The sequence below is a fragment of the Heterodontus francisci genome, chromosome 5 (assembly GCF_036365525.1).
Source record: "Heterodontus francisci isolate sHetFra1 chromosome 5, sHetFra1.hap1, whole genome shotgun sequence".
NCBI classification, from domain to species: Eukaryota; Metazoa; Chordata; class Chondrichthyes; order Heterodontiformes; family Heterodontidae; genus Heterodontus; species Heterodontus francisci.
In genome coordinates this window covers 98,178,611-98,202,640 of record NC_090375.1, presented here as the reverse complement: position 1 = coordinate 98,202,640, position 24,030 = coordinate 98,178,611, and the positions used below count along the sequence as shown (strand labels likewise).

Here is a 24,030-nt window from a genome sequence, read left to right as displayed (position 1 = left end):
TGAGACACCCACCATGGCACCACAATTGTGAGTGAGCCACATATAAAGGACCAGGAGATCCCTTAAGATTCATTTCTAAAATTTCAAACAAGGCTTTCCATGAGCAAAGGGCCCACACCAAAGAGCTAAAGTGCCTGAAGTGAAACAGAACAGCCCACTCTAAGGCAGTTTCCTCCAACGTTCTTAGAGAGGGTTTGTCGCTGCTGCAGCAGCATGTACTATCACCACTTTCCTGGTGGTCATTGGACTTGGCAATGGCCGTGACAGAGAGGAAAATTAGGTATCCAAGTCCTGCCTCCCTAATAACCTTTACATCCTTTATATCAACGTCCTGGGGGTTAACATTGACCAGAAATGTAACTGGAGCTGCCACATAAATACTGTGGCTACAAGAGTAGGTCAGAGACAGGGAATTCTGCAGCAGGTAATCCACCTCCTGAGGCAGTCTGAGCTCAGGTGTCCTACTACCCACAGAAGTGGAGTGAAGGAACTTCATGTCAGTGAATATAAAGAATGCGATGTACCAGTAGGCTTGCCAGTCTGATTATCCTCTGCTGTAGCACACAGCCTTGTGTGGTAGAATGGAGGAAAATCCAGCCCAATATTTACCACCAAACAGGAACTCCATGGGAGATAACATATCCATGGTTTCCCTTTTAATGGGTTCCAAAGAGTGTCTATTTATTGCTGCTTCAGAAATTAATGGTTATAAATGTTTTGTTCCTTGTTTGTTTTCACATACAAATGAACTTGTTGCTGGCAGCTATTCTTGGTAGAAGATGAACTTTTTCCTTCCTTTATGGAACTTAATTTTGTGAAGGAAAAATTGATGTTCTACAGGGAAAAGTGTTCAATGAAAATATAACATTTGTTGCAGAAATAGGGTTTGCCAGTATCTTAGAAATAAATATGTTTATTGAACAGGATGGAGTTCAAATTACAGAAAGTGGGAAGTTCCATGTTCATGCAGAAGGGACACTTGATATCAGGGATATTGGGCAAGCAGATGAAGGAAGGTATGAGTGTGCTGCACGGAACATGATTGGCCAAGCAACAACAAATATGCTGCTAAGAGTGACTGGTAAGTGTTTTCTTTTTCAATAGTGCATCTATTTGATCTCAGATTAATTCATTTTCTTTATTGTTTTAATGTTATTGATTATAATTGTGCCATATGAGTCTGTTGAGAATAACTGCAAACATATGTGAGTATGTACTATGGACTTTTGGTGATTATTTATCTATGCAATGAGGTTTTCAGTTTCTGCATGGGATAAAGATCTTTGGAAAGTTTACTTTTGGTTTTCTTTTCCTCCCAAGTATGGTTGGATACCTATAGTTACAGTGCCCTGAGCAGACTATTTTGTCATTGTGGAGATAATAAGAGCTTCTATCTGGCTTTATCTTTTCCTAGTAGAAGCTAGAGTATCAGGTAAATGGTTAGTGTAACTGAAATCTCATTTCTTTGTATGAGTCTCATGGATTGTTGCCTTATCCAGGGTCATGGTAAACAGCAGCATTGTGGATTTCTCTTATCACCTTGACATTACTGTGTGAAGTGTTACTATCAGGAGTACTTCTTCCACATACAATGATTGAAATATCTGAGCCCTTTTGTATGTATGAATGCTTCATTTCTTTCCGACTTGTTTTTTTTCCCTCACAGTTCCGGAGAGGGGTCGGACTGGTGACAACTTTGTTGAGTCTTCCATTCGTGAAGCTATTAATAGCATTGACAGTGCAATTAATTCCACACGCAAGAAATTATTTAACAAGTAGGCTATTTTTCTTTCACCAATTTTCTTCCCACTCCCTCTCCTCATTTTCTTGAGGTGTTGATTACTTGTTGGGTATGATTCCATAGATGATGGACACCAGCTGTGCAATGATGGTGAGTATCAGCAGGCTATTTAACTGTGGCAGATATCACAGGTGAACCTGATCCTATTCTCGGCATGACAACCACACATACAAGTTTCCAGCAGCAGTCATTGGATAACTATTAGAATTGGGAACTATGGCTATTTTTTACTTTTCTTAATCTAAGGCATTGAGGCCAATTGTAGCATCCTTACTGGTGTCCTGGCTGAGAGCAACTAACTCAGCATTGACCAGAGATCAAACCTTGGTCTGCACAGCTCAGCTGATCACTGGATAAATGAAAGTAATTTGATGAAAGTCTGTGCAATTAAACTCAAAACGAGTTGGAAAAATAAAATACTGCTATAAAATATATTACTATTTGAGGTGCATCTAGTTGACATAAGTTGTATCTATGAATGAGCTTCTTGTACTGTGTATGTAAATTGGATGTTATTAATATTTGACAACTTTACTAATCTCTGCTTCACTGATGAAGTGATTTTGATACACAGAGAGATTCTGGAAGGCTGGCGGTAGATATCAGTCAGAGGTTTATGTGTCCTGATTTTACATGCCACTTCCAGCTTTTCATTGGCACTGAAATCAAGCTTTAACATTTTGAGATCTAAATATTGGGCTGGACCCCTTAATGCATGTTTTGACCCCTAATGGCTGCACGGCTATTTCCAGGTGGGTCTGCAACACACTGTAATTTATGTGCCAATACTGCCCAGCATTCATTTTAATAAATAAAAAAGAACAGCGTAGAAGTGGATAAAGCCCATGTCTTGTGTCATCAATACACCAAATGGAATGTAGAATTAAATTAAAGTGATGTAGGCTCATACTGGCAGATGTGCTTTGTTTGGAACCTGCAACCTGAAGAAGCTTTGAAGAGTGATTACTTGAGTTACAGAAGAGATTTTTGAGCTCTTGTTTTTTTGAATTGCATCTGGACTAGGCTATCCTTGCCTCTGACAACCTGATAGCCTGTGCGACCATTGGGATATTGTTTCCCTTTGCCTGCAGTAAGCCAGTGAGCGGTTCTGCATAAGAGCTCTTGTATTCCTAATGGATATTCACTTGTTCTCTATTTTAATGGAGCAGGAGTAGCCGAATAGGATGGAGGAAAGCAGCACGAGGCACCTTTTTAAGGGGAAAGTGCCCTACAAGGCCTTATCCTTTCCCCAAAGAATTTACAAGCCATACACATCATATGAAGAACTCAGTGATGTATGAGAAGAGGACATTTCATCAGAGAAGTGAAAGGAGAATTCTAATAGTTTCTACATCAAGACCTCCAGCCAAAATCATCAGCCAAAATCACAGCTCAGCCTGTGACAGTAAATGTTGCCGTGGCACTCAACTTTTACGCAACTTGTTCATTTCAGGCAGTCACAGGGAACTATGTTACTATCAACCAGGTTGCCAGCCAGCATGGATGCATCAGATAAGTGACACATTTTTGAGGAGTGGTGAGGAATTCATACAGTTTGGAAAGACAGCAAGGCAATAGTGTGATAAGCCCATCCAGTTGGATTGTCCAAATCACAGGGTGCAATTAATGGTGTGTATGTTGCATTTTAAGCTCTTACAGCAAACTCCTTTAACTTTCTTAATTAAAAAAAAAGGTCCCAGCTATTGAATGTCTAAACTGTGTGTGACCAGTTGTAATAAACATCAGTGCCACATCTCCTAGAAGTTGGCTTGATGCCTTCATCCTCAGGAATTATTCCTTTCCGGTACTCTTCAAGGAAAGTAGTCAAGTAACTCATTGGGTTGTAGATGACAAAACATGGGCAATGATCCTCTGCACCTAGAAAAAAAGTGGACTTGCCGCCATTCAAATATGTGGAACAACAACAACTTGTATTTATATATCACCTTTAATGTAGTAAAATGTCCCAAGGTATTACATAAGTGTTATCAAACAAAATTTGACACCGAGCCATATAAGGAGGGTAGATGACTAAAAGCTTGGTTAAAGGGATAGGTTTTAAGGAGCATCTTAAAGAGGAAAGAGAAGTAGAGAGGCAGAGAGATATAGGGAGGGTATTCCAGAGCTTAGGGCCTAGACAGCTTAAGGCATGGCCACCAGATGTGGAGTGATTAAAATCAGGATGTACGAGAAGCAGGAATTGGAGGAGTGCTGAAATCTCAGAGAGTTGTAGGGATGGAGGAGATTATAGAGATACGGAGGGGCCAGGCCATGGAGGGATTTGAAAACAAGAGCAATTGAAGGTGCTACTAGTATTCATTTTTCCAGGAGGTTCAGCTGCAAGGTCATTGATCAACTAATTCTGCCTCAAAGATGTGAGTCTGGTTCACACAGTGAGAGAAGAATAAAGGGAGAGCATCATGAGATTTTTTAAATTCATTCATGGGCTGTGGCATTGCTGGAAAGACCAATATTTATTGTCCATTCCTAATTGCCCTTGAGAAGGTAGTGGTGAGCTGCCTTCACGAACCACTGATGTCCATATGGTGAAGGTACACGGATAATGATGTTAGCGAGGGAGTTCCAGGATTTTGACCCAGCCATGAAGAAGAAACGACAATATATTTCCAAGTCAGGATGGTATGTAGCTTGGAGCAGACTTGCAGGTGGTGTTGCTCCCATGTGCCTGCTACCCTTGTCCTTCTAGGCAATAGAGGTTGTTGGTTTGGGAGGTTCTGTTGAAGATACCTTGGTGAGTTACTGCAGTGCATCCTGTAGATGGAACACCCTGCAGCCACAGCGTGCCAGTGGTGGAAGGAGTGAATATTTAAAGTGGTGCATGGAGGGCTAATCAAGTGGGCTGCTTTGGCCTGGATGGTGTTGAGTTTTTTGAGTATTGTTGGAGCTTCACTCATCCATGCAACTGGAGAGTATTCCATCATACTCCTGACTTATGCCTTGTAGATGGTACAGAGGCTTTGGGGAGTCAGGAGAATACCCGGCCTCTGACCTGCTCTTGTAGCCACAGTATCAATGTTAATGTTACTTGCCACTTCTCAGCCCGAGTCCAAATGTTGTCCATGTCTCTCTGCATGTGTCTTACCTTTCCTGCTCTGATCAGATAGTTAAATGTTTTACAGCATTTCTCCACTATCCTGTATGCTATGGATGTGGCACTCAATGTCTGTGCCATATCCTTTCTTACTTGTCTCCTAATCGCATGTGAGGGCTTAGAATTGGGGGAGCTGCACATCCCATCCTGTTTTCCTTTCATCATATCCAGCAGGTTGTCTTCTGCAAAGTTGAAGGCCCTCTTCCTGCAGACTTCAGAAGAATTTGGAGTCTCTTTACAAAGCAATGTAAATGATGTCATGAACGTGCTGTGTTGAATGATGATTTTTAATTCATTGGTTGAAAACCTAAATTGGACTTTTAAAAAGAAAGTTGGAAACCTAAATTCAACATTTAAAAAGGAAGCAGCTAAGATGGCCAGCACAATTTGCATTGAAATACCTCACATTCCAATGTATTAAGGTGGAGACGCACGTCTGAATAACCCTCATCCACAACAATGGCTTGAGCAGTTTGAAAGAGCTATCTGGTATCACATTCGTTAACAAGACATTCAAAGCTATCTTGGACATTAACACTAGTGGAGATGAACCTCAAAGGGTAATCATTCAAACAATAAGACCTGAGAGAGATTGGAATTCCTAGACTTGCCTCTCATTAAATTGCAAAATAGAATACACTGGGACAATCATGTGACAGTCTCTCCATTTAGGTGAAAACTTGACGTTTCGTTTGGACACATCAGACAAGTTTCCGAGTTTTATCCAGTGCAGGACCCAATGGTTTCTCTCTCTTTCTCTCTCTCTCTCTCTCCAGGCACTGCAGTAAGTTTGAACCCTGTCTGCAGGCTGCATAACATCCAAGTCTATCTTTGCTGCAGACAGAGGCTCTGAGGATAAAGCCTTCTATATCACTGTCTCCAAGAAAATCCTGAACCATGTGGCCACCTCTACCAGCCAGAAACTTCAGGACTATGAGTTCAGTTGGAAGACCACTGAATTACCAGACTCCACATATCATATATTCTTTTGTTTGTTCTGGACTCTAATCCAACCAATCTACTCTTCATCATTCTGTAACCTATTTGTGTGTGTGTATGATTCTCATGTGTGTGTGTGTGTGAAAGTTGGAGTGCAGTTTATTATTTTTACTTAGTTTGGGTTTTGATTGGAAGTACAAGAAACTAGCCTCTTTCTTGTTTAAACTCAAGAAAACCTGTTTGATTGGTTATTTTCAGGTCATAGCACCTAAAAGGGTTAAATGCTCACTGAATTGGCAAGCACATCCACTGCTTAAAAGAAATAAAGCCTGTTGCAATCAAACAAGGAGAGGAACAAGTGGGGAGCCTTTCGACCTCTCCTCACCTGATCGTAACATGAATTAATTATAACCTTTATGACAGAGAGTTGTGTGCTATTTATTTTGCACCCTCCAGTTTTACTCGAAGGGAAAAAGAATCCCCCACTTTTGTAGTTCTTCACCCGAACATCTTGAGTCTCCATTGCTTCTGCTCCAATTGCATTCAAACCATGCTGGCTAGTTACACTGATTTGCATTCATTTCACATTTCGAGCATATGTTAATAGGATTGGAAGATAATTTCAGTGTAACTTGACATCGACACAATAGGCACAGAAATGCATGTAATTTTGAGTCCGACTTCTGGGATTTGCCTACACAGAAATTTCCAGACCTGAATCTTTAAGCAATCAGCCAGGGACCTATTTATAATGAGGTGAGGTGAATTTTAATTAGTTGACTATCATGAGGCAATCTGCCAGCAGCCAAGCTGACAAAACTTATATAACTGTGACTCAGAGATTAGCCTCTCTTTAATCATGTGTGCACTTTTCATGACTGCTTTCTGTTACATTTGATGCCCATCAGATATAACTATAGCGGGACTCTCGAAAGGTAAATAAGGTATAGTATAATATTGATTATCTGCACCCCAACTAAATACATTCTTATTTATTTTTGAGAATTTTCTGGGGAGGCAGGAGATCAGCAGATTGCACAGTAGTTAATAATGGTTGGCATCCTTCCATCTATGAAAGATGATGGACACGCAGCAAATAAACCATTTAGATTAGTCTTCTCTTGGTGCACCTTTGCTGATGGCTGTGAAGGCCAATCCTTGAGAGGCAGGTTCTGCCACAAGTGCTGAACATGAAGCTGCCAAGTGACGTTGTGAGTTGTTGTTTTGGACAGTGGCACCTGTTGCCAAGCTGCTGTAGCAACTGGTCATTGTGGTAGTGCAGACCAGTCCACAGGATGTGCCACCATTTCCTTCTTTCGCCAGCTAGTAATTCCCAGGTGAGATAGTTGATATTTAGTGCCTTTATGTCATGCTTGCAAGCATGCTTGAAGCGAAGCTTAGTGCGCCCCACTGGTTGTCTGGCCCTGGCTACCTCATCACACAGAAGGTCCTTGGGTATGCAGCCATCTTCTATCCTGCAGACTTGTCCAGTCCACCAAAGTCTCCTCTGTTTGATTAGTGCCAACACACTTGGGAACTCTGCCTTTGAGAGGACTGCTGCATTTGTGATTTTGTCCTGCCAGGATATACCCATAATACGCCTGTTATGACCAGGTGAAAAAGGTGTCTAGGGGTCTTTTATTGTCTTCACCTGGTCTTATTGTAACAGTGTTTAATTTTTAACCACGCTGTGTTTTGAGTTCCCCCTTGGTGAATCCTTGTTCACCTTTTTCCAATTATAACGCAAAGAAATGATCACATCAGGTTTAAAGAAGAAAAGTGAAATTTATTAAAACGTAAGCTTAAACTCTAATATGGTAAAAGCCTACGGATACACGTTGTGTCCCACGCTAGCATGCATACATGATATGCACATGCAAATAGGGACAGAAAAGAGAAGAGAAAATAAAGTAAAATAATTTGAGGCAATCTCTGAAGAGGGGTTTTTACTGTGCTTCGAGTTCGCTGTAGTCCGTGATTGTAGGTAGTCTTGCTTTTGATTGGAGCCCAGTATTCTTCTTAAACCTTGTTCACTGTCGGAGACTTTTCTCTCTTGGGGTTCATATGTCTTCAATCGTTTCCGAAGCTGGTGAGAGTGAGATGAGAGCAGACAGGAGAAAGGTCTTTTCAGTCCAGGAACCAAGAGCTTTCTGAATTTCTTTCTTTCAGCAAGTTAAAATTAAAAAAACTCCAACAGTCAGTTAGTCATGTGACTAAAACTAGTCTGACCACTTATTTTGTGTATTGGGTAAGCAAGGACAAGGGTCCCTTGTTCCAACACTGTCTGCTAGCATGCAAATGTCTTTCCAGTCAGGGGCTTGGCAATTCCTTGTGATAGATGCTCTTTTCTTCCCAGCCACAATTTTAAGTTTTAATGTTCATGTGGCGAAATAATGTGTGCCTCAGCCTTGGCAGGTGGGGGCCTGCATGACAGCACCGCAAACAGCAAGGATGGAAATTATTGAGCTTTTATTCCTGGTAGATGTAAGTTGTCCATGTTTTACAGCCATATAGCAAAGTGCTGAAAACATAGGCTTTTTAAAATATCAGCTTGGTTCTAAGGGTCAGCTTGGTGTTATCCCATGCACGTTTCACGAGTCGGGCAACGGTGGTAGCTGCTTTCCCTATACATGTATCGAGCTGTGCATCAAGGGATAGATTGTCTGTCACCGTGGACCCAAGATAGCAGAATTTGCTAACCACTTCCAGTGGGGTGTTATTTAGTGTGATCAGGGGCAGAGATGCAACATCTTGTCCCATGACCACGGTTTTCTTGGTGTTTATAGTTAAGGAGAACAAGTTACAGTACAGTAAAGAGCTGTGAAAGAGAGGAGCACAGTGATCAGCTTTTCTGGAGGGAGAAGAGGAGCCTTTTGCATTATACTCTCCTTACATTTTATTTCCACCCATTATATTGAGTTATTTTTGAACTGACAAATTATTTATAAGAGCACAATGCACACGTGTCCTCCAGTGTCTCTGAACAGCTGATCTGTGCATTCCTTTTTCTTGCTGTATACAGCTGCTCCATTCCAGTGAAACACTGATTAACTGCCAATCTCTGTTATCCACTGGGGGGGTGGTGGGGGAGGTGGGAGGAAGGAAGCCTCCAATTCAGCAGATAAGCAAAGTGCCACCATTCAGGCTTTCTAGATCTAGGCCATGATTTTTACTCCAGGCCAATTTTCAGCAGGTGAATTTTAGTTTCATGCGAACATACAAATTAGGAGCAGAAGTAGGCCATTCGGCCCCTCGAGCCTGCTCCGCCATTCAATTAGATCTTGGCTAATCTGTTTGTGTTTCGAATTCCACACTCCCATCTACCCCGGATAACCCTTGATTCCTTTGCCTAACAAGAATATATCTACCTCTGCCTTAAAAATATTCAATGTCACTGCTTCCACCATCTTCTGAGGCAGAGAGTTCCAAAGTCGCACAACCGTCAGAGAGAAATTATTTCTCCTCATCTCTGTCCTAAAAGGGCGACCCCTAATTTTAAAACAGTGCCCCCTAGTCCTGGACTCACCCACAAGAGGAAATATCCTTTCCACATCCAGTCATATCCAGCTCTACTGCTGACCTCTATGGAGACATCCATCCAGGTCCTTTTGGTCTCCTGAGGTGCCTTTCTTCTACTGGAAGCCGTGAAGAGAATTTCTCGCCTCATGGCAACTGCCTCCACCAACGCCTCAAGAGAGGCATTGGAAAGCTTTGGTGCTGCCCGTGGATGCCAGCCCATTCAGCACTCTCCTGTGAGATGTCCTCACCAGACAGCAAGCCCAGTCATGGCTGACACATGCCTCTTGAAAGGGTCCTCCAGATCCATGCCCTACCTCCAAGTTGCTCCCAACGCTGCTGGTTGGGCATCGAACTTGACCCAAGGCCAACTTTGAATTTAAAAACGCATCTCATCAGGGATACTGGTGGGACGCAAGATCAGGAACCTGAAATTATCCGGGCAAGAGTTCCAACCCCAATTTGAAAATCCAGCCAAAGAGTCTGCAAAGGGATATAGACTGGTTAAGTGAGTGGGTAAAAAGGTGGCAGATGGATTATAGTGTGGGGAAATGTGAGGTTATTCAGTTTGGCAGGAAGAATAGAAAAACAGAATTTTGTTTTAAATGGTGTGGAACTATGAAATGTTGTTACAAGAGCAAGGTACTGCGAATGCTGGAAATTTGAAATTGAAACAGAAAAAGCGGGAAATACTCAACAGGTCTGGCAGCATCTGTGGAGAGAGAGACAGAATTAACATTTCAGGTCAACAACCTTGCATCTGAACTCAGAGAGATTTGGGTGTCCTGGTACAGGAAACACAGAAAGTTATTATGCAGGTACAGCAAGCAACTAGGAAGACAAATGGCATATTGTCCTTTTATTGCAAGGGAACTGGAGTACAAGAACAAGGAAATCTTGATGCAATTGTACAGATCTGTGACTGTACAGTTTTGGTCTCCGTACCTAAGGAAGGATCTACTTAGTTTGGTTTAGTTTAGAGATACAGCACTGAAACAGGCCCTTCGGCCCACCGAATGTGCCGACCATCAACCACCCATTTATACTAATCCTACACTAATTCCATATTCCTACCACATCCCCACCTGTCCCTATATTTCCCTACCACCTACCTATACTAGGGGCAATTTATAATATACAATTTACCTATCAACCTGCAAGTCTTTGGCATGTGGGAGGAAACCGGAGCACCCGGAGGAAACCCACGCAGACACAGGGAGAACTTGCAAACTCCACACAGGCAGTACCCAGAATTGAACCCGGGTTGCTGGAGCTGTGAGGCTGCGGTGCTAACCACTGCGCCACTGTGCCGCCCCTTAGAGGTGGGGCAAGGAAGGTTCTTTACATTGATTACTCAGATGAGGGGGTGGGGGGGTTGTCCTATGAGGAGCGATTGAGTGGAATGGGCCTATATTCTCTGGAATTTAGAAGAATGAGAGGTAATCCCATTGCAACATATAAGATTCTGAGCAGGTTTGACAGAGTAGTTACTGAGAGGATGTTTCCTGTGGCTAGAGAGTCGAGAACTAGGGGGCTTAGCTCTGGATAAAGGGACAGCCATGTTGGACATAGCTGAGGAGAAATTTCGTCACTCAGAGGGTTGTGAGCAATATTCCCTCCAAACTGCATGGCCGCACAGTAACCTACTCCTGCTCCTATTTTTTTAAATATTATTATGCAAGAAAAGTACTACGGGTTGAGCACTTAAGTGTCAAAAGATTTTAGTTCAATCTTCTGTTTGTAAATAAATTCATTGCCCTTTTCACTTTTGGAAATTTGCTGTCTAGTCTCTTTTCATTGGAGCTGGTCTGTATTCAGAGGGCTGAAATTTATAAGCTCACCACCGTACTCAGCAGCGAGCTTAAAAGAAGGCACGGCGCACACGGATCTTGCCGCTGCTGAGCCCCCACGATATTTCGATTGAGGGCTCATTTAAATGAAGGGAGCGGAATGGCCACCCCCAATAACATCATCGGGGGTGGCCCATTTTTAAAGGCCTTCAAGCCCTTAGAAGAAATGTTAATTTTGAAAGTTATATTGTGGTGCATTGTTTGTACAAATTTAAGTAAATACTGGAGGCCCTTTCCCAGCAACCCCCTCCACCACCCAACCACCACCCCCCCCCCCCCCCCCCCCCACCCCCCTGCCCCAATGTTTGTTTTAGGGGCAATATCAACAAAATGAACTTTATTCCCAACTCAAACTTGCCCCCCCAACCTCGTAACATTTGGCCTTTAACCCCTTCCCACTATTCTCCACAGCCAAAAACTTTTTTTTTTCCTGCTCCCTCCCCCCTCCTGCACTGATAATCTCACTGCTCCCCCCTCCCCACCAGTGTCACCCCTTGGAACTCCATACAGAGTTCTGAAGTCACAGGAGTTATGGGTGGCGGCTGGAATATCTGTGTGGGACGGAAGCTGGGACAAGGTAAGTTAATTTGCATTTATTAAACTTAATTTTAATATTAAAATGAAGGGACCGCACCGAGGCCTTGCTGCCGCCAGTAAAATACGACGAGTCTTCTCAGGACGTGGCGGGTCTCATCGGAAGAATTTTCCAGGTCCCCCTGCCACGAGCCCCAACACCAGAGGGCTCATAAAATTCAGCCCAGAATGTCACTGATAGAGGTTGGCAGAATAGTTTCTCTGTTCTTTAATGCAGAATGAAGGGAGTGGGGAAGGAGACAACAACAATTATTAAAACAGAGGGTTTTTTTTGTCACATTTCAGTCTAGTGGATTGAGAACATTAAAAACAGGGCTTATGTATTAACTGATTCCCGGCCTCTCTAGCTGCTACGTCACCTTTAGTGCTCTAACAGGCTGAGACGCTCCTCAGTCTGGTTGGTGAGGCTGTTGCTCCTCTTCCTCCAACTGTTACTTCAACCAGAGTACATAAGCAATATTGGGAGTCACAACTAGCAGAGTTCTTAGTCAGAGTGAGTAAAAGCAAAAAGTAGGAACAATATCATGTAGCAGCTTACCAATGTTCGGAAATTCAATAAGTTGTGCAGCACAAGCATCTCGGTAAACTTCTGGCTTCAGGTAAGTTCCCCTTTAAAGTCTTTAGCAACTATAGGGCGGCACAGTGGGGCAGTGGTTAGCACCGCAGCCTCGTAGCTCCAGCGACCTGGGTTCAATTCCAGGTACTGCCTGTGTGGAGTTTGCAAGTTCTCCCTGTGTCTGCGTGGGTTTCCTCCCACATGCCGAAGACTTGCAGGTTGATAGGTAAATTGGCCATTAGAAATTGCCCCTAGTATAGGTTGGTGGTAGGGAAAATATAGGGACAGGTGGGGATGTGGTAGGAATATGGAATTAGTGTAGGATTAGTATAAGTGGGTGGTTGATGGTCAGCATAGACTTGGTGGGCCGAAGGGCCTGTTTCAGTGCTGTATCACTAAACTAAACTAAACTATTGTCTGTCAGTTTCTGAGACCAATCCCTTGAGCTTTTACTGAGTGAGTTGTCTGATAATTATGCCCAGTTAAAATAACTAAATGGAACATATGAACAAGAGTAGGCCATTCAGCCACTCGAACCTGTTCTGCCATTTAGTCAGATCATGGCTGATCTGTACTTCCACTTCATTTACACATCATTAATCGATATTACTTGATACCTTTATCGAACAAAAAGTAAATCATGGGACCCTGATTTGCATGTATTTATTAGGCATACGCCTGTTTCCCATGGGTCGGCAAATCAATTTTTGCAATTTTAAAGGCTTACGCACCTGGGCAGGTAGGGTTATAATCAGGTCGATAATTTTGGTTCCTAATTAATAGAATTTTATTAATAGTGTGCTAAGCTTTTTTGAAAAATTGCTTTGTTGAGCTTTTCAAAACACCCATATTTGCAAAGCAAAGAAAAAAGGTTAGAAAAGTACACATCCCGGGGAGGCAGTAGCATAGTGGTAAAGTCACTGAACTAGTAATCGAACAGCCCAGGCTAATGCAATGGGGACACTGGTTCAAATCCACCATGGCAGCTGCTGGAATTTAAATTCAATTAATTGCTAAAAAATAAGTCTAGAATTGAGAGCTAGTCTCAGTAATGGCACCATAAAACTATCTTCAATTGTTGTTAAAACACATTTGGTTCACCAATGTCCTTTAAGGAAGGAAGTCTGCTGTCTTCAACTGGTCTGGCCTACATGTGACTCCAGACCCATAGCAATGTGGTTGGTTCTTAACTTCCCTCTGAAATGGCCTAGCAAGCCACTCAGTTGTCAAGGGCAATTAGGGATGGGCAACAAATGCTGGCCTTGCCAACGATGCCCACATCCCATGAAAGAATTAAAAAAAGCTGAGAAAATCCAAATTTGATAGCCACAGGTGTAGTTTTGATGCCGAATTGTGAAGTGAATCCTGTCATTACATTGTTGCTGGACTGTAATTGATTTGAGGCAAATGGATCAAAAATGCCTTTTACTGTATTTAAAATCTGAAAAACTGCAGTTCTAAAGGAATTACATGGTTTAAATAGTATTAATAATTAGACAGTTCTATCTGCATTGCATTGAGACACTGCCTGACTTTTCTTGTACATTTTCTTTCTAGACGACCACTTAGTCCAAATGACCTGCTGGCTTTGTTCCGTTATCCACGGGATCCCTTCACTGTGGAGACAGCAAGAGCAGGAGAGATCTTTGAGCGGACTTTGCAGCTTATACAGAACCATGTCAAGCAAGGCTTAACTGTGGACTTCAATGACATAGGTATGGTCCCATGTTAAAAGAGAAGCATAGGCCTGGATATCGCGGTCAGCAGCGAAGCAATGGAGCTTGCTGCTGACCTCAAACAAAGCTGCCCATAAAGATCTAGCAATTTTTGTGGTGTAGACGTCCCTTTTCCCGATGGCAGTTTAAATCTGGCAACAAGTCAAAGGGGTCTCCAGGCATTCCTCAACAGTGATGTTGGACAGCAGGATAAGCAGCCAATCACATTGAAGTATTCTCACAAACAGCAAACCAGGAAGTTAAAGGCACTAAATCCCTTTGCTTTTAATTTAAAATTTGATATAGCAAAATAAAAGATTATGATTATTTTAGCTTCTATCTGAAATCAAAGATAATGAAACTTTAAAAAAAATTTAGAAATGTGAATGGTTATCAAAATGGAGAAATTTGACATGTCACAAAAATAAAATTAGCTTTTCAGAGCCAGTGAGGGTGTTTAACAGTAATTACAATCTTAGTACACCATTAAAAACCTAGTTACACCTCATTCAACAAGGTGTAATTTTTTTAAGGGTTTTTACAGCGAGACTAACAGCTTATGACTAGATGTTCTCATCAATTTAAAGATTTCCCCTTGTTTGCAGTCTGAGGGGACTTCAACAGTGCCACCTCTGGAGAATCATAGGACTGTATTTTCTCACAAGTTGTGAAGTTCTGTTGCTGGAACTGAAAGCAGAAGCCAGTCCTATGCTGGTGGGCAACGGGACCCCTGGGGTGTTATTTTACCAGTGGCAGCCAAAAAAACAGGCCACTGCCCAGGCTGCTGTCCCACCCCCCAAGAGCTTCTGGTCCAATCAGAAGACCGTCAGCTCAGCAGCCTTGCCAGTGCCACTGCTAGTGGTGACCACTGTTGAGGCTGCAGCATGTAAGAAAGGATGCCTCAATGCCAAGGCACCCTCGAAGACCAGGTAAGTTTCGTTGAGCACCCAGGCCCTGGCAATCTGGGGTGGGTGGGGCATATTCCAGCAGCAGCGCCATAGCCAGGGGGGTGGCGGCCATTGCCGCTGGTGGGGGCCCCCTCCATGGACCTTGGAGCGGCATTAAAGGAGGGTCCCCCCAGAACCCGCTGGGAGGATGCCAGGGTTTACCTAGTGGTCTCCACACACTGCAGCTGGCCCTCCCAGCGCAGGCATAATGCTGATGGGGGCAGAAAGTGGCCCTTAATTGGATGCTTAAGTGGGTCAGTTGGCCGCCTGGTGGACAGCTGCACCACCGATGTTCCCACCACTGGAAATATGCCCTGGCGGTGGGAAGGCATCGAACTCCCTTCCCAATTCTTTCCCCCACTATATTACCAGTCCATCACCATAGGGCTGGGAAAATTCAGCCTGTAGAATCACAGACAGCAACTTATGGATTTCTGTGATATTCTGTGCTCGTGAGTGTCCTAAAGTTGCTGACAATTTTAGTGCAGTAATGACAGTGAATGCCAACAGTTTGGCCAACATTAGAACTGCAAAATCTGAGCCAAAGTAATGAGAGGTTGCCAAACATAGCTGAGATGTCCAAAATGATAAAATACATCACCAATGAGGATTATTTTTACATTTACAATTATTAAAACAACATTTTGCTTTTTTGATCATTAATGTTTGAACCAATCATGATTTCCTCTGAAGTTATGTTAAAAATCATATTCACCAAATATTAAGCATATGTATTAAAGTGAAAAATAAACTATTTCATGATTACTAAGCAGATATAGATGAGGAACCCACTCAACACATTCTAAGTCATCCATCCAAAAAACTCTATGATCCCTGATCACAGCAATTGTTTCTTAAATGATCTAAGTGACCTACCCAAAATTCCTTTCCCCATGTTTATCATTCATTAGGTGCCATTTTAACTTTTATCACCAGGTAAAAATGATAGCAAATTGGCAACCTATTTTACACCTCATCCAATTCTTTTTTGTCCCGGCGATAAAAATTAAAACAATCCCTTTTGTGACATCAGTCCTGAATTTGCCTTTCATTAGTTTGAGCCTGGAGCATCTTGGAATATTTACTTTATCCCAGCTGCTTCTCTTAGTTTCTATCTGTACTCCCAGTTAGATGTTTTCTTCCTATAATCAGTCCCTTCCGGTCACCACTGACTTCCCCTTAATTTACACTCTCTCAGCACTTACCTTCATGACATTTTTTTTGACATTGCACATGGCTTGTCAGCATGGCTCAATTGGTATAGTTCAGATTGAACTAAAATATCCCATGGCATGATTCAAAGAAGAGCAAGGAGATTTTTGATAGCCTGGCTAATAGACTTATGCGAACCAACAGCACCAAGTCGGATTATTTGGGCATTTATCTCAATGCTGTTTGTGGAATCTTGCAATGTACAATTTGACTGCTACATTTGATATACATCAAAACATTTCTAAAGTAAGTTGTGTAAAGTCCTTTGAAACATGATAAGGCACTTATATAAATGCAAGTCTTTATTTTCTTTTTAATGGATTTATAACCTTGTATTAGAATTAGATAATCTCACAGCTATGAAATATGAAACTACAGCAGTGTAGCATATTACCATTCCAATATTTTATGCCACAAAATGGAAGATCATAGTTTTGTGGGCCTGCAACTCTGAACCATGTGAGGTCCCAAACTTGACTATTCAGTTGAAGAGAATAACAAGTGGAGAGTAGGTCCCTTCCTCAGGAAGAAAAATGTCTGGTGAGTCAATGGTTGGTTGCTTATATTATTAGGTACAAATTTTGAAATCAAATCAGAAAGGGGAATTTTTTTTTCCAGACAATAAAATAGGCAAGTTACTCTGTTTTGTAATTTGTAGTCTGTGTGAATAAACGTCAAGTTTAAGGGAGTCTCATTGCTATTATTTCACCACATAACCAGAAAACACCATTCAAATGAAAGTTTTGTCTAGATTCTCCTTTCAAATGTTACTAGATCCAGGAGGGTAGTAGCTTGAAGATATATCATTGCTGGCTCCCAGGAGGAAAGCTAAGTATTAACTGAAAAAGAAGAAAAAATAAATGGCTGAATTTTTCTGGTCTTTTTTTAAGGAGGTTTAGCTAAAAATGGAATGGGCAGAAGACATTAGTTTAAATTTGAAATGACTGGTAAGAATTTACTGAGAGAACTACCTGTCAAATCACCAAAGGTAACCTGTACCAGAGATCCAATAAAACACTTATAAATCATTATACTTTTATTCTTGGGTACATACTTTATGAGGATCTACCTAAGTGATTTTTGCTTTCAGTATGGTTCTGGAGTTTTCTTTTATGCTCACCTGACCAGCTGAGCATTGGGTCTGCTTTTGGATTCTCATAAGTTTGGGATCTGAGTATTAAAGTGTAATTAAATAACTAGTGTTTGTTTTGGTTGGTGCTCCCGGTTCCCATAGTTTATTTTTCTTATGGGTATTTTTCTCTCACAGCTTTTTACAACTTATTTCAGTTTTAAAGTTATCACTTTTTCTCTTTTCATTTTTAAACGACTTTTAAGAACAAATGGCTAAAGGCTTCTGCCTGCTGTTGCCACCTCACCCTGACAACCTCCAATATTCCAAGGACAAGGTTATTTAAAGATTGGGAGCAGATGCCCATGCCTGTAGCAGCACAGTACAAGCGCTTGTCCCAAGGAAGTAATAGGACTATGAGTGATACACTCTAATCCCAGATAAGGCTGAAGAAAAAGAGCCAAGATTTTTGTATTTTATCTTTCAGATCCATTGAGCATCTATAGCAACAGCAAATGATCCTTATGGGATTGATTTCTGTTTGTCTTTTCCAGTTCAAACCCAATTTTAGGCTCAGAATCAGATGTTTGACTCCTCTCAGCAGATTAAAGTGCCACTGTGCCTACCAAGAACATTTTTGTCAGAATTCTCAAAGTAACCCAGGAATAGATCCAGAGATGCCCTCAAACTGCTCCTACAATGGACAGAAGGGTGGGCAGAAGATGTACCATTGCCTTCCACGCTCCACCTCCCCACCCCCCCATCCCCCCCCACCCCCCATCACCTCAAAATAAGTGCAACTTTTTAGGGAGGGGGATGTTAAAATCCTGGCAGGTCCAGGTTTTAGCTGCTTTTCCAACTTTTCCCAATCCACACCATAATTACGTTCAACATATGCAATTTTTATTGCGTAATTTCCAGGCTAAAATATTCAGCCATTCACTTTGCTCTTCTTTTCCAGGTGCTTAGACCTTAAATACATTTCATGAAAGCCAGCAATGAGATGTCACAGAGCCGTGGCTCATGGCTCTGCTGACAGTTGATGTTAGCATCCTGGCATAACTCTGGTGAGTTGAAAGTTTAATTTTGATTTGCATTTTTGGGTAGTGATGTAGGGAGAAAAATAGTTAATGGCAGTAACTAATGGGTGCCATGATGCTGTTTGTATTAAACAATAGTTACTGCTAAGGTTTACTTTCTCCACAATTAGCAAATGTTTTCTATGGCCTCAAAACTTGGCAAGAGAATTTTCATGGCATGTCAACCAACACAATGATTTATTGCAGAATGGCTTTCTGTTGATCATTGTGGGTGAAATGTTCTTCAGAAATGCACCACATTATATACTTAATGTAACTCTCACGTTCAATGACGAAAACCTATTAGAAATGCTAATGTTGTTTCTGTGTTATTCCAGATAATTATCCTAGCTTGATACGAAGGGAAAATAAATTTGTTGAAAACTGTAAGGGAACTTGTTCAAAATTCTCAGCAAAGCTCCTCACATCAAATATAAAATATATTGAATAGTGGGCTATAAGTTCATCTATTTATTAAAGACGGTGAAATCAATCAGGACTATAAAGCAGGGAATCTGTTTTGCACTGAAGCCAATTTTTTCTGCTGAACATAGCAAATACAGCAAAGGATACCAATTAATCCTTCATAAGTTAGCAATTAGATCATACAGTTTTAGTTCTCTCAATGCCATGTACTGTTACATTTCAGAAGACATTCCTTATCGGAAACATCTGGGAAAACTCTGGGGATATGTATTAGTAGATGACTTATAAATTATTAGTTATTACAAATATAATTATGCCATGGTGTTTTACCTGGCACTTGATAAAGGTAGGTTGTAATGATTTTTGAGATATGATCTAAATTGCACAATTGGACTGAGTTGTCACCATTGAGTTAGTGCCAAAGTCATGTCCCATGAGTTTGATCATGCACTTTGGTTAAGTTAGCCAAAGAGATGGGTTTAATGTTTTGTGGTTTAGTTCCAGTGCAGTTTGGTGCAGTGTGAGTAAATTGTTAAGAGGTGTGGATTTATAATTTTTATTTTGAATATTCTCTTTATATGAATTTCTCAAGGAAGAATTAGTTTCAATAATGTTAAACATTTTGCATTTCTACTGACTTGTGATCCACTTCTTCATCTGGAAACGTTCCAGCCAGGTTAGAATTGCCAGCATCACCTGATAGGTGAACTGAGTCATTATGCCTTCCTTCCAGTTCTTGCAGTGTTGTCTGATTCTTTTCTCCACCAAATCATGTACTGGGCTAAGAAATGATGACTTCAGCAGCTTATTGTTACCAGATTTGTTTGCTATTTAGAAAATAATCTTGGACAGTTTAATACCAAAGGGAAAATATTCAGCCATTTGAAATTGAGCTGTGTCCAAACAGCTTCCAGAATATGTTAGTAATTTCCACTGAATACATTGGGAATTATGGGTACTTATGGCTGCTCTTGATTGGAAAACCAGTTGGAATGAGTTATAGGATCTCAGTTCATTTTTCTTTTAATTTAGGACTTTTTTCTACCTGTAAGAAAATGCACTTATTTTGCTGCTTCCACACTTTTTTGCATGCACAGGTTTTCTATTTTAAATGATAGGGGGAAGACATTGGGTCAAGAAAGAGAAAATGTCAAAATTATTGAGAGAAATTAATCTCCATGCTTCAGTAGCTTATGCTAACCATCTTTGTTCTTTTATTTCTTTCAGACTTCCGCTACAATGATCTTGTTTCTCCACATTATCTGGACTTAATAGCTAATCTCTCTGGGTGTACAGCTCATAGGCGGTTCCCGAACTGCTCAGACATATGTTATCACCAAAAATATCGAAGTCATGATGGCACATGTAACAATCTCCAGCATCCAATGTGGGGAGCATCACTCACAGCTTTTGAGAGAATTCTAAAACCAGTTTATGAAAATGGTTTTAGCCTCCCCAGAGGTACTGAATCCAATCATTTATACAGTGGCCATCCCTTACCCCTCCCTCGCCTTGTTTCAACAACAATGATTGGGACAGAGACAATAACTCCAGATGACAGATTTACACACATTCTCATGCAGTGGGGCCAGTTCTTGGACCATGATTTGGATCTAACTGTGCCAGCTCTCAGTATGTCACGGTTTTCTGATGGACAGTCTTGCAGCTCCACATGCAACAATGATCCCCCTTGCTTTCCAATTATGATTCCAGAAAATGATCCTCGAGCAAGAAATGCTAGATGCATGTTTTTTGTTCGCTCCAGTCCAGTTTGTGGCAGCGGTATGACTTCCTTACTGATGAAGTCAGTGTATGCCAGAGAGCAGATTAATCACCTAACATCATATATAGATGCATCTAATGTATATGGTAGTACTGATCATGAATCCATGGAAGTTAGAGACCTTACAAATCAGCATGGTCTGCTAAAAGAAGGTGAAGTTGTGCCAAGATCTGGTAAACGCATGTTGCCTTTTGCCACAGGACAATCAATAGAATGCTTGAGGGATGAGAATGAAAGCCCAATCCCTTGCTTCCTTGCAGGAGATCATAGGGCGAATGAGCAGGTTGCACTCACAGCCATGCATACCTTGTGGTTCCGTGAACATAATCGTATTGCCTCTGAACTACTGAGATTGAATCCTCACTGGGATGGGGACACCGTTTATCATGAAGCACGAAAAATTGTTGGAGCACAGATGCAGCACATCACATACAACCACTGGCTCCCAAAAATCCTGGGAGATGTCGGGATGACAATGATGGGACCATATAACAGCTACAATCCAAATGTAAATGGTGCAATTTTTAATGCTTTTGCCACAGCAGCCTTTCGGTTTGGTCACACTTTAATCAATCCTATTCTCCATCGACTGAACAGTTCTTTTCAACCAATTCCAGAAGGACACCTTCCTCTTCACAAGGCTTTCTTCTCTCCCTTCAGACTTATTCAAGAAGGGGGCATTGATCCACTTCTCCGTGGTCTGTTTGCTTCTGCAGGGAAAATGCGAGTCCCTTCAGAGGTTCTCAATTTGGAACTGACGGAAAGGCTCTTTTCCATGGCTCACGCTGTAGCTTTAGACTTGGCAGCAATGAATATCCAGAGAGGTCGTGATCATGGCATCCCTTCATATACTGACTACAGAGTTTTTTGTAATATGAGTACTGTCCAGAACTTTGAGGACTTACAAAATGAAATCAAGAATCCAACAGTTAGAGACAAACTTAAAAGGTGAGTTCTATCCTATTGTAAAAATACAGGAATGGGGGAGGGGAAAGGCTATTTCCTTTACTGAAATGTTCAAACGTGTAAGAATATGTCAGATGGGCAGAAAAGTGGCAAATGGAATTCAACCTGGAGAAGTGTGAGGTGATGCATTTGGGGAGGTCAAACAAGGCAAAGGAATACATGATTAATGGGAAAACGCTGAAAAGTGTAGAGCCATTGAGGGACCTTGGAGTGAATGTCCACAGATCCCTGAAGATAGCAGGACAGGTCGATAAGGTGGTTAAGGCATATGGAATCCTTTCCTTTATTAGTCAAGGTGTAGAATATAAGAGCAGGGAGGTTATGCTGGAACTGTATAAATCATTGGTTAGGCCACAACTTGAGTACTGTGTGCAGTTCTGGTCATCTCATTACAGAAAGGATGTAATTGCAATAGAGGGTGCAGAGGAGTTTTACGAAGGAAAGATTGGATATTCTGGGGTTGTTCTCCTTGTAACAGAGAAGGCTGAGGGGAGATCTGATTGAAATGTACAAAATTTTGAGGGACCTGGATAGAGTGGAGATGAAGGGTCTATTCACCTTAGCAGAGAGGTCAGTGACGAGAGGGCAAAGCTTTAAAGTGATTGGTAGAAAAATTAAAGGAGAGATGAGGAAATACTTTTTCACCCAGACGTGGGGGTTTGGAACTCACTGTCTGAAAGGATAGTTGAGGCAGAAACCCTCAACTCACTCAAAAGGAGTCTGGATCTGCACCTCAAGTGCCGTAATCTGCCGGGCTACGGACCAAATGCTGGAAGGTGGGATTAGAATAGGTGGATCGTTTTTCGGCTGGCACAAATATGATGGGTCAAGTGGCCTCTTTCTGTGCCTTAAACTTACTATGATTCTAGGATTCTGTGTCTTTTATTGGAAGCTATGTAAATAAGTTGTTAACACTATCATGGAATGCGAGAGTCAAATGAGAGTGGCAGGAGTGAATGTTTGTTTATATTCCAGACTGTGCCAAAATGGTGTTGGGGCAGATTTAATGTAAGTGCCATGTACAAATCTGCAGCTCATGGGACTAACTGACACCAAAGCTGCTATTCAAATTATGTACTTGCTAGTTTTGTCACAATTACAGTATGGCACAATACAGCACACATGCCATACATCCTAGTTTGGGTTATTTATTTTTTACAGAGCAGTTTGGCATCAATTGTGCAGGGCTTGCAAATACTCCTGGCAAAAACTGTTTTTTTTTAAAGCAGTACACAAGTAAAATAAACTCAAAAAACCTTCCTAAACTTAATGAAGAAAATTTGAGGAACATAAAAGTTTAATATACTGGAGGTCACATCTTCCTTTGGAAGGAACAAGACTAATTTCTGGGCAGGTTCTGCTGCAGCACTCTACTGGGCCTATGGTGTTGGTCTCTTGAAATGGTGAAGATTACCACAAAACTGATCCAGTGATTTTAATGCTTTTAGGTATGATTTTTATTCAGTTAAATTATGAGCCCCTTTTATTATTTAGATTGTCAGTACCAAAACAAATGTCTGCTGGCATATTTTCTGTTGCAAAACTTTAAGTTCCTCTCAAAGAAACAAATTAGTCATTGGGGAAAGATCTCTTCTGTTCACTATTTGTAATGAAATCTTAAACCCAGTCTTCATATTCATGTTTATAATTTTGATAGAAATGCGGTACACAGGAAACCTTCCCCAACCCTGTGTAAAAATGTCATAAATAGTGAAAGCGTGATACCATTGGGTTTAGAAATTCAATCGTGCCTGAAAACAGGTGTGCATGCATCTGTTCATGTGGGTGATGGGACATAGGAACATGGAAAATGTTAAACTAAAAAGGACCATGTTCCATCTAATTTGCCTTCTACTGTCCTGGTACTCACATGATACAATGATAATGGAGCTGTTGATGGTAATCAATCTCTACCAATTAGTTAAAAAAAAACAGTTATAACATAAGGAACACAACAGTGGTGGAGAGCTTTGGGAACCATAGGTCCAGATGCACTGCTTCCCCCCAAACATGTTACACTGACCCCATGTCATGTCTCAAACCACTCAATGTGAATGGGACAATATGAAGTTCATGCTGGGAGCTTACTATAATGGATCACGCAACAATCAGTGCTACTTGTTGGCTATGCGACCGTTTGGAGGGGGCAGGAAATTAGGTTTCACTCTTACAGGGGAGGTGCATTGTGGCTGCAGACAACTTCAGAAATGTACAAATGTCTGAAAAAGGTTTAGAGAGGGCACTCAGATTCTGTGATGCAGAGTTGGAAGCCCAGGCTGAGGTGATGAAGAAAGGAGGGAGATCCTGGTGTAGATGAAAAGATCAGCTATTTTTATTTTTTTAAAGGTTTCCTTGAGTACCAAGAGGAGCAGGATTACTCCAATATTTTTTCCTTTCTAGGTGCTTATGCAAAATAAAATGTGGGGCTTAATTGTAACTATTGAGTCATTGATGGGTAAAGCTTG

The 24,030-nt window shown here is 41.4% G+C and overlaps 1 protein-coding gene across 1 annotated transcript in view; it reads left to right on the top strand.

Annotated features, from left to right (window-relative positions):
- LOC137369572 (peroxidasin homolog) overlaps window positions 1–24,030 on the top strand; it is a 705,658-nt gene that overhangs the window by 593,085 nt on the left and 88,543 nt on the right. The window contains exons 14-17 of the mRNA XM_068030861.1: window positions 925–1,081; window positions 1,667–1,775; window positions 13,926–14,083; window positions 20,044–21,547. Of these exons, the coding sequence (XP_067886962.1) occupies window positions 925–1,081; window positions 1,667–1,775; window positions 13,926–14,083; window positions 20,044–21,547 (1,928 nt within the window). The remainder of the gene's footprint in view (window positions 1–924; window positions 1,082–1,666; window positions 1,776–13,925; window positions 14,084–20,043; window positions 21,548–24,030) is intronic.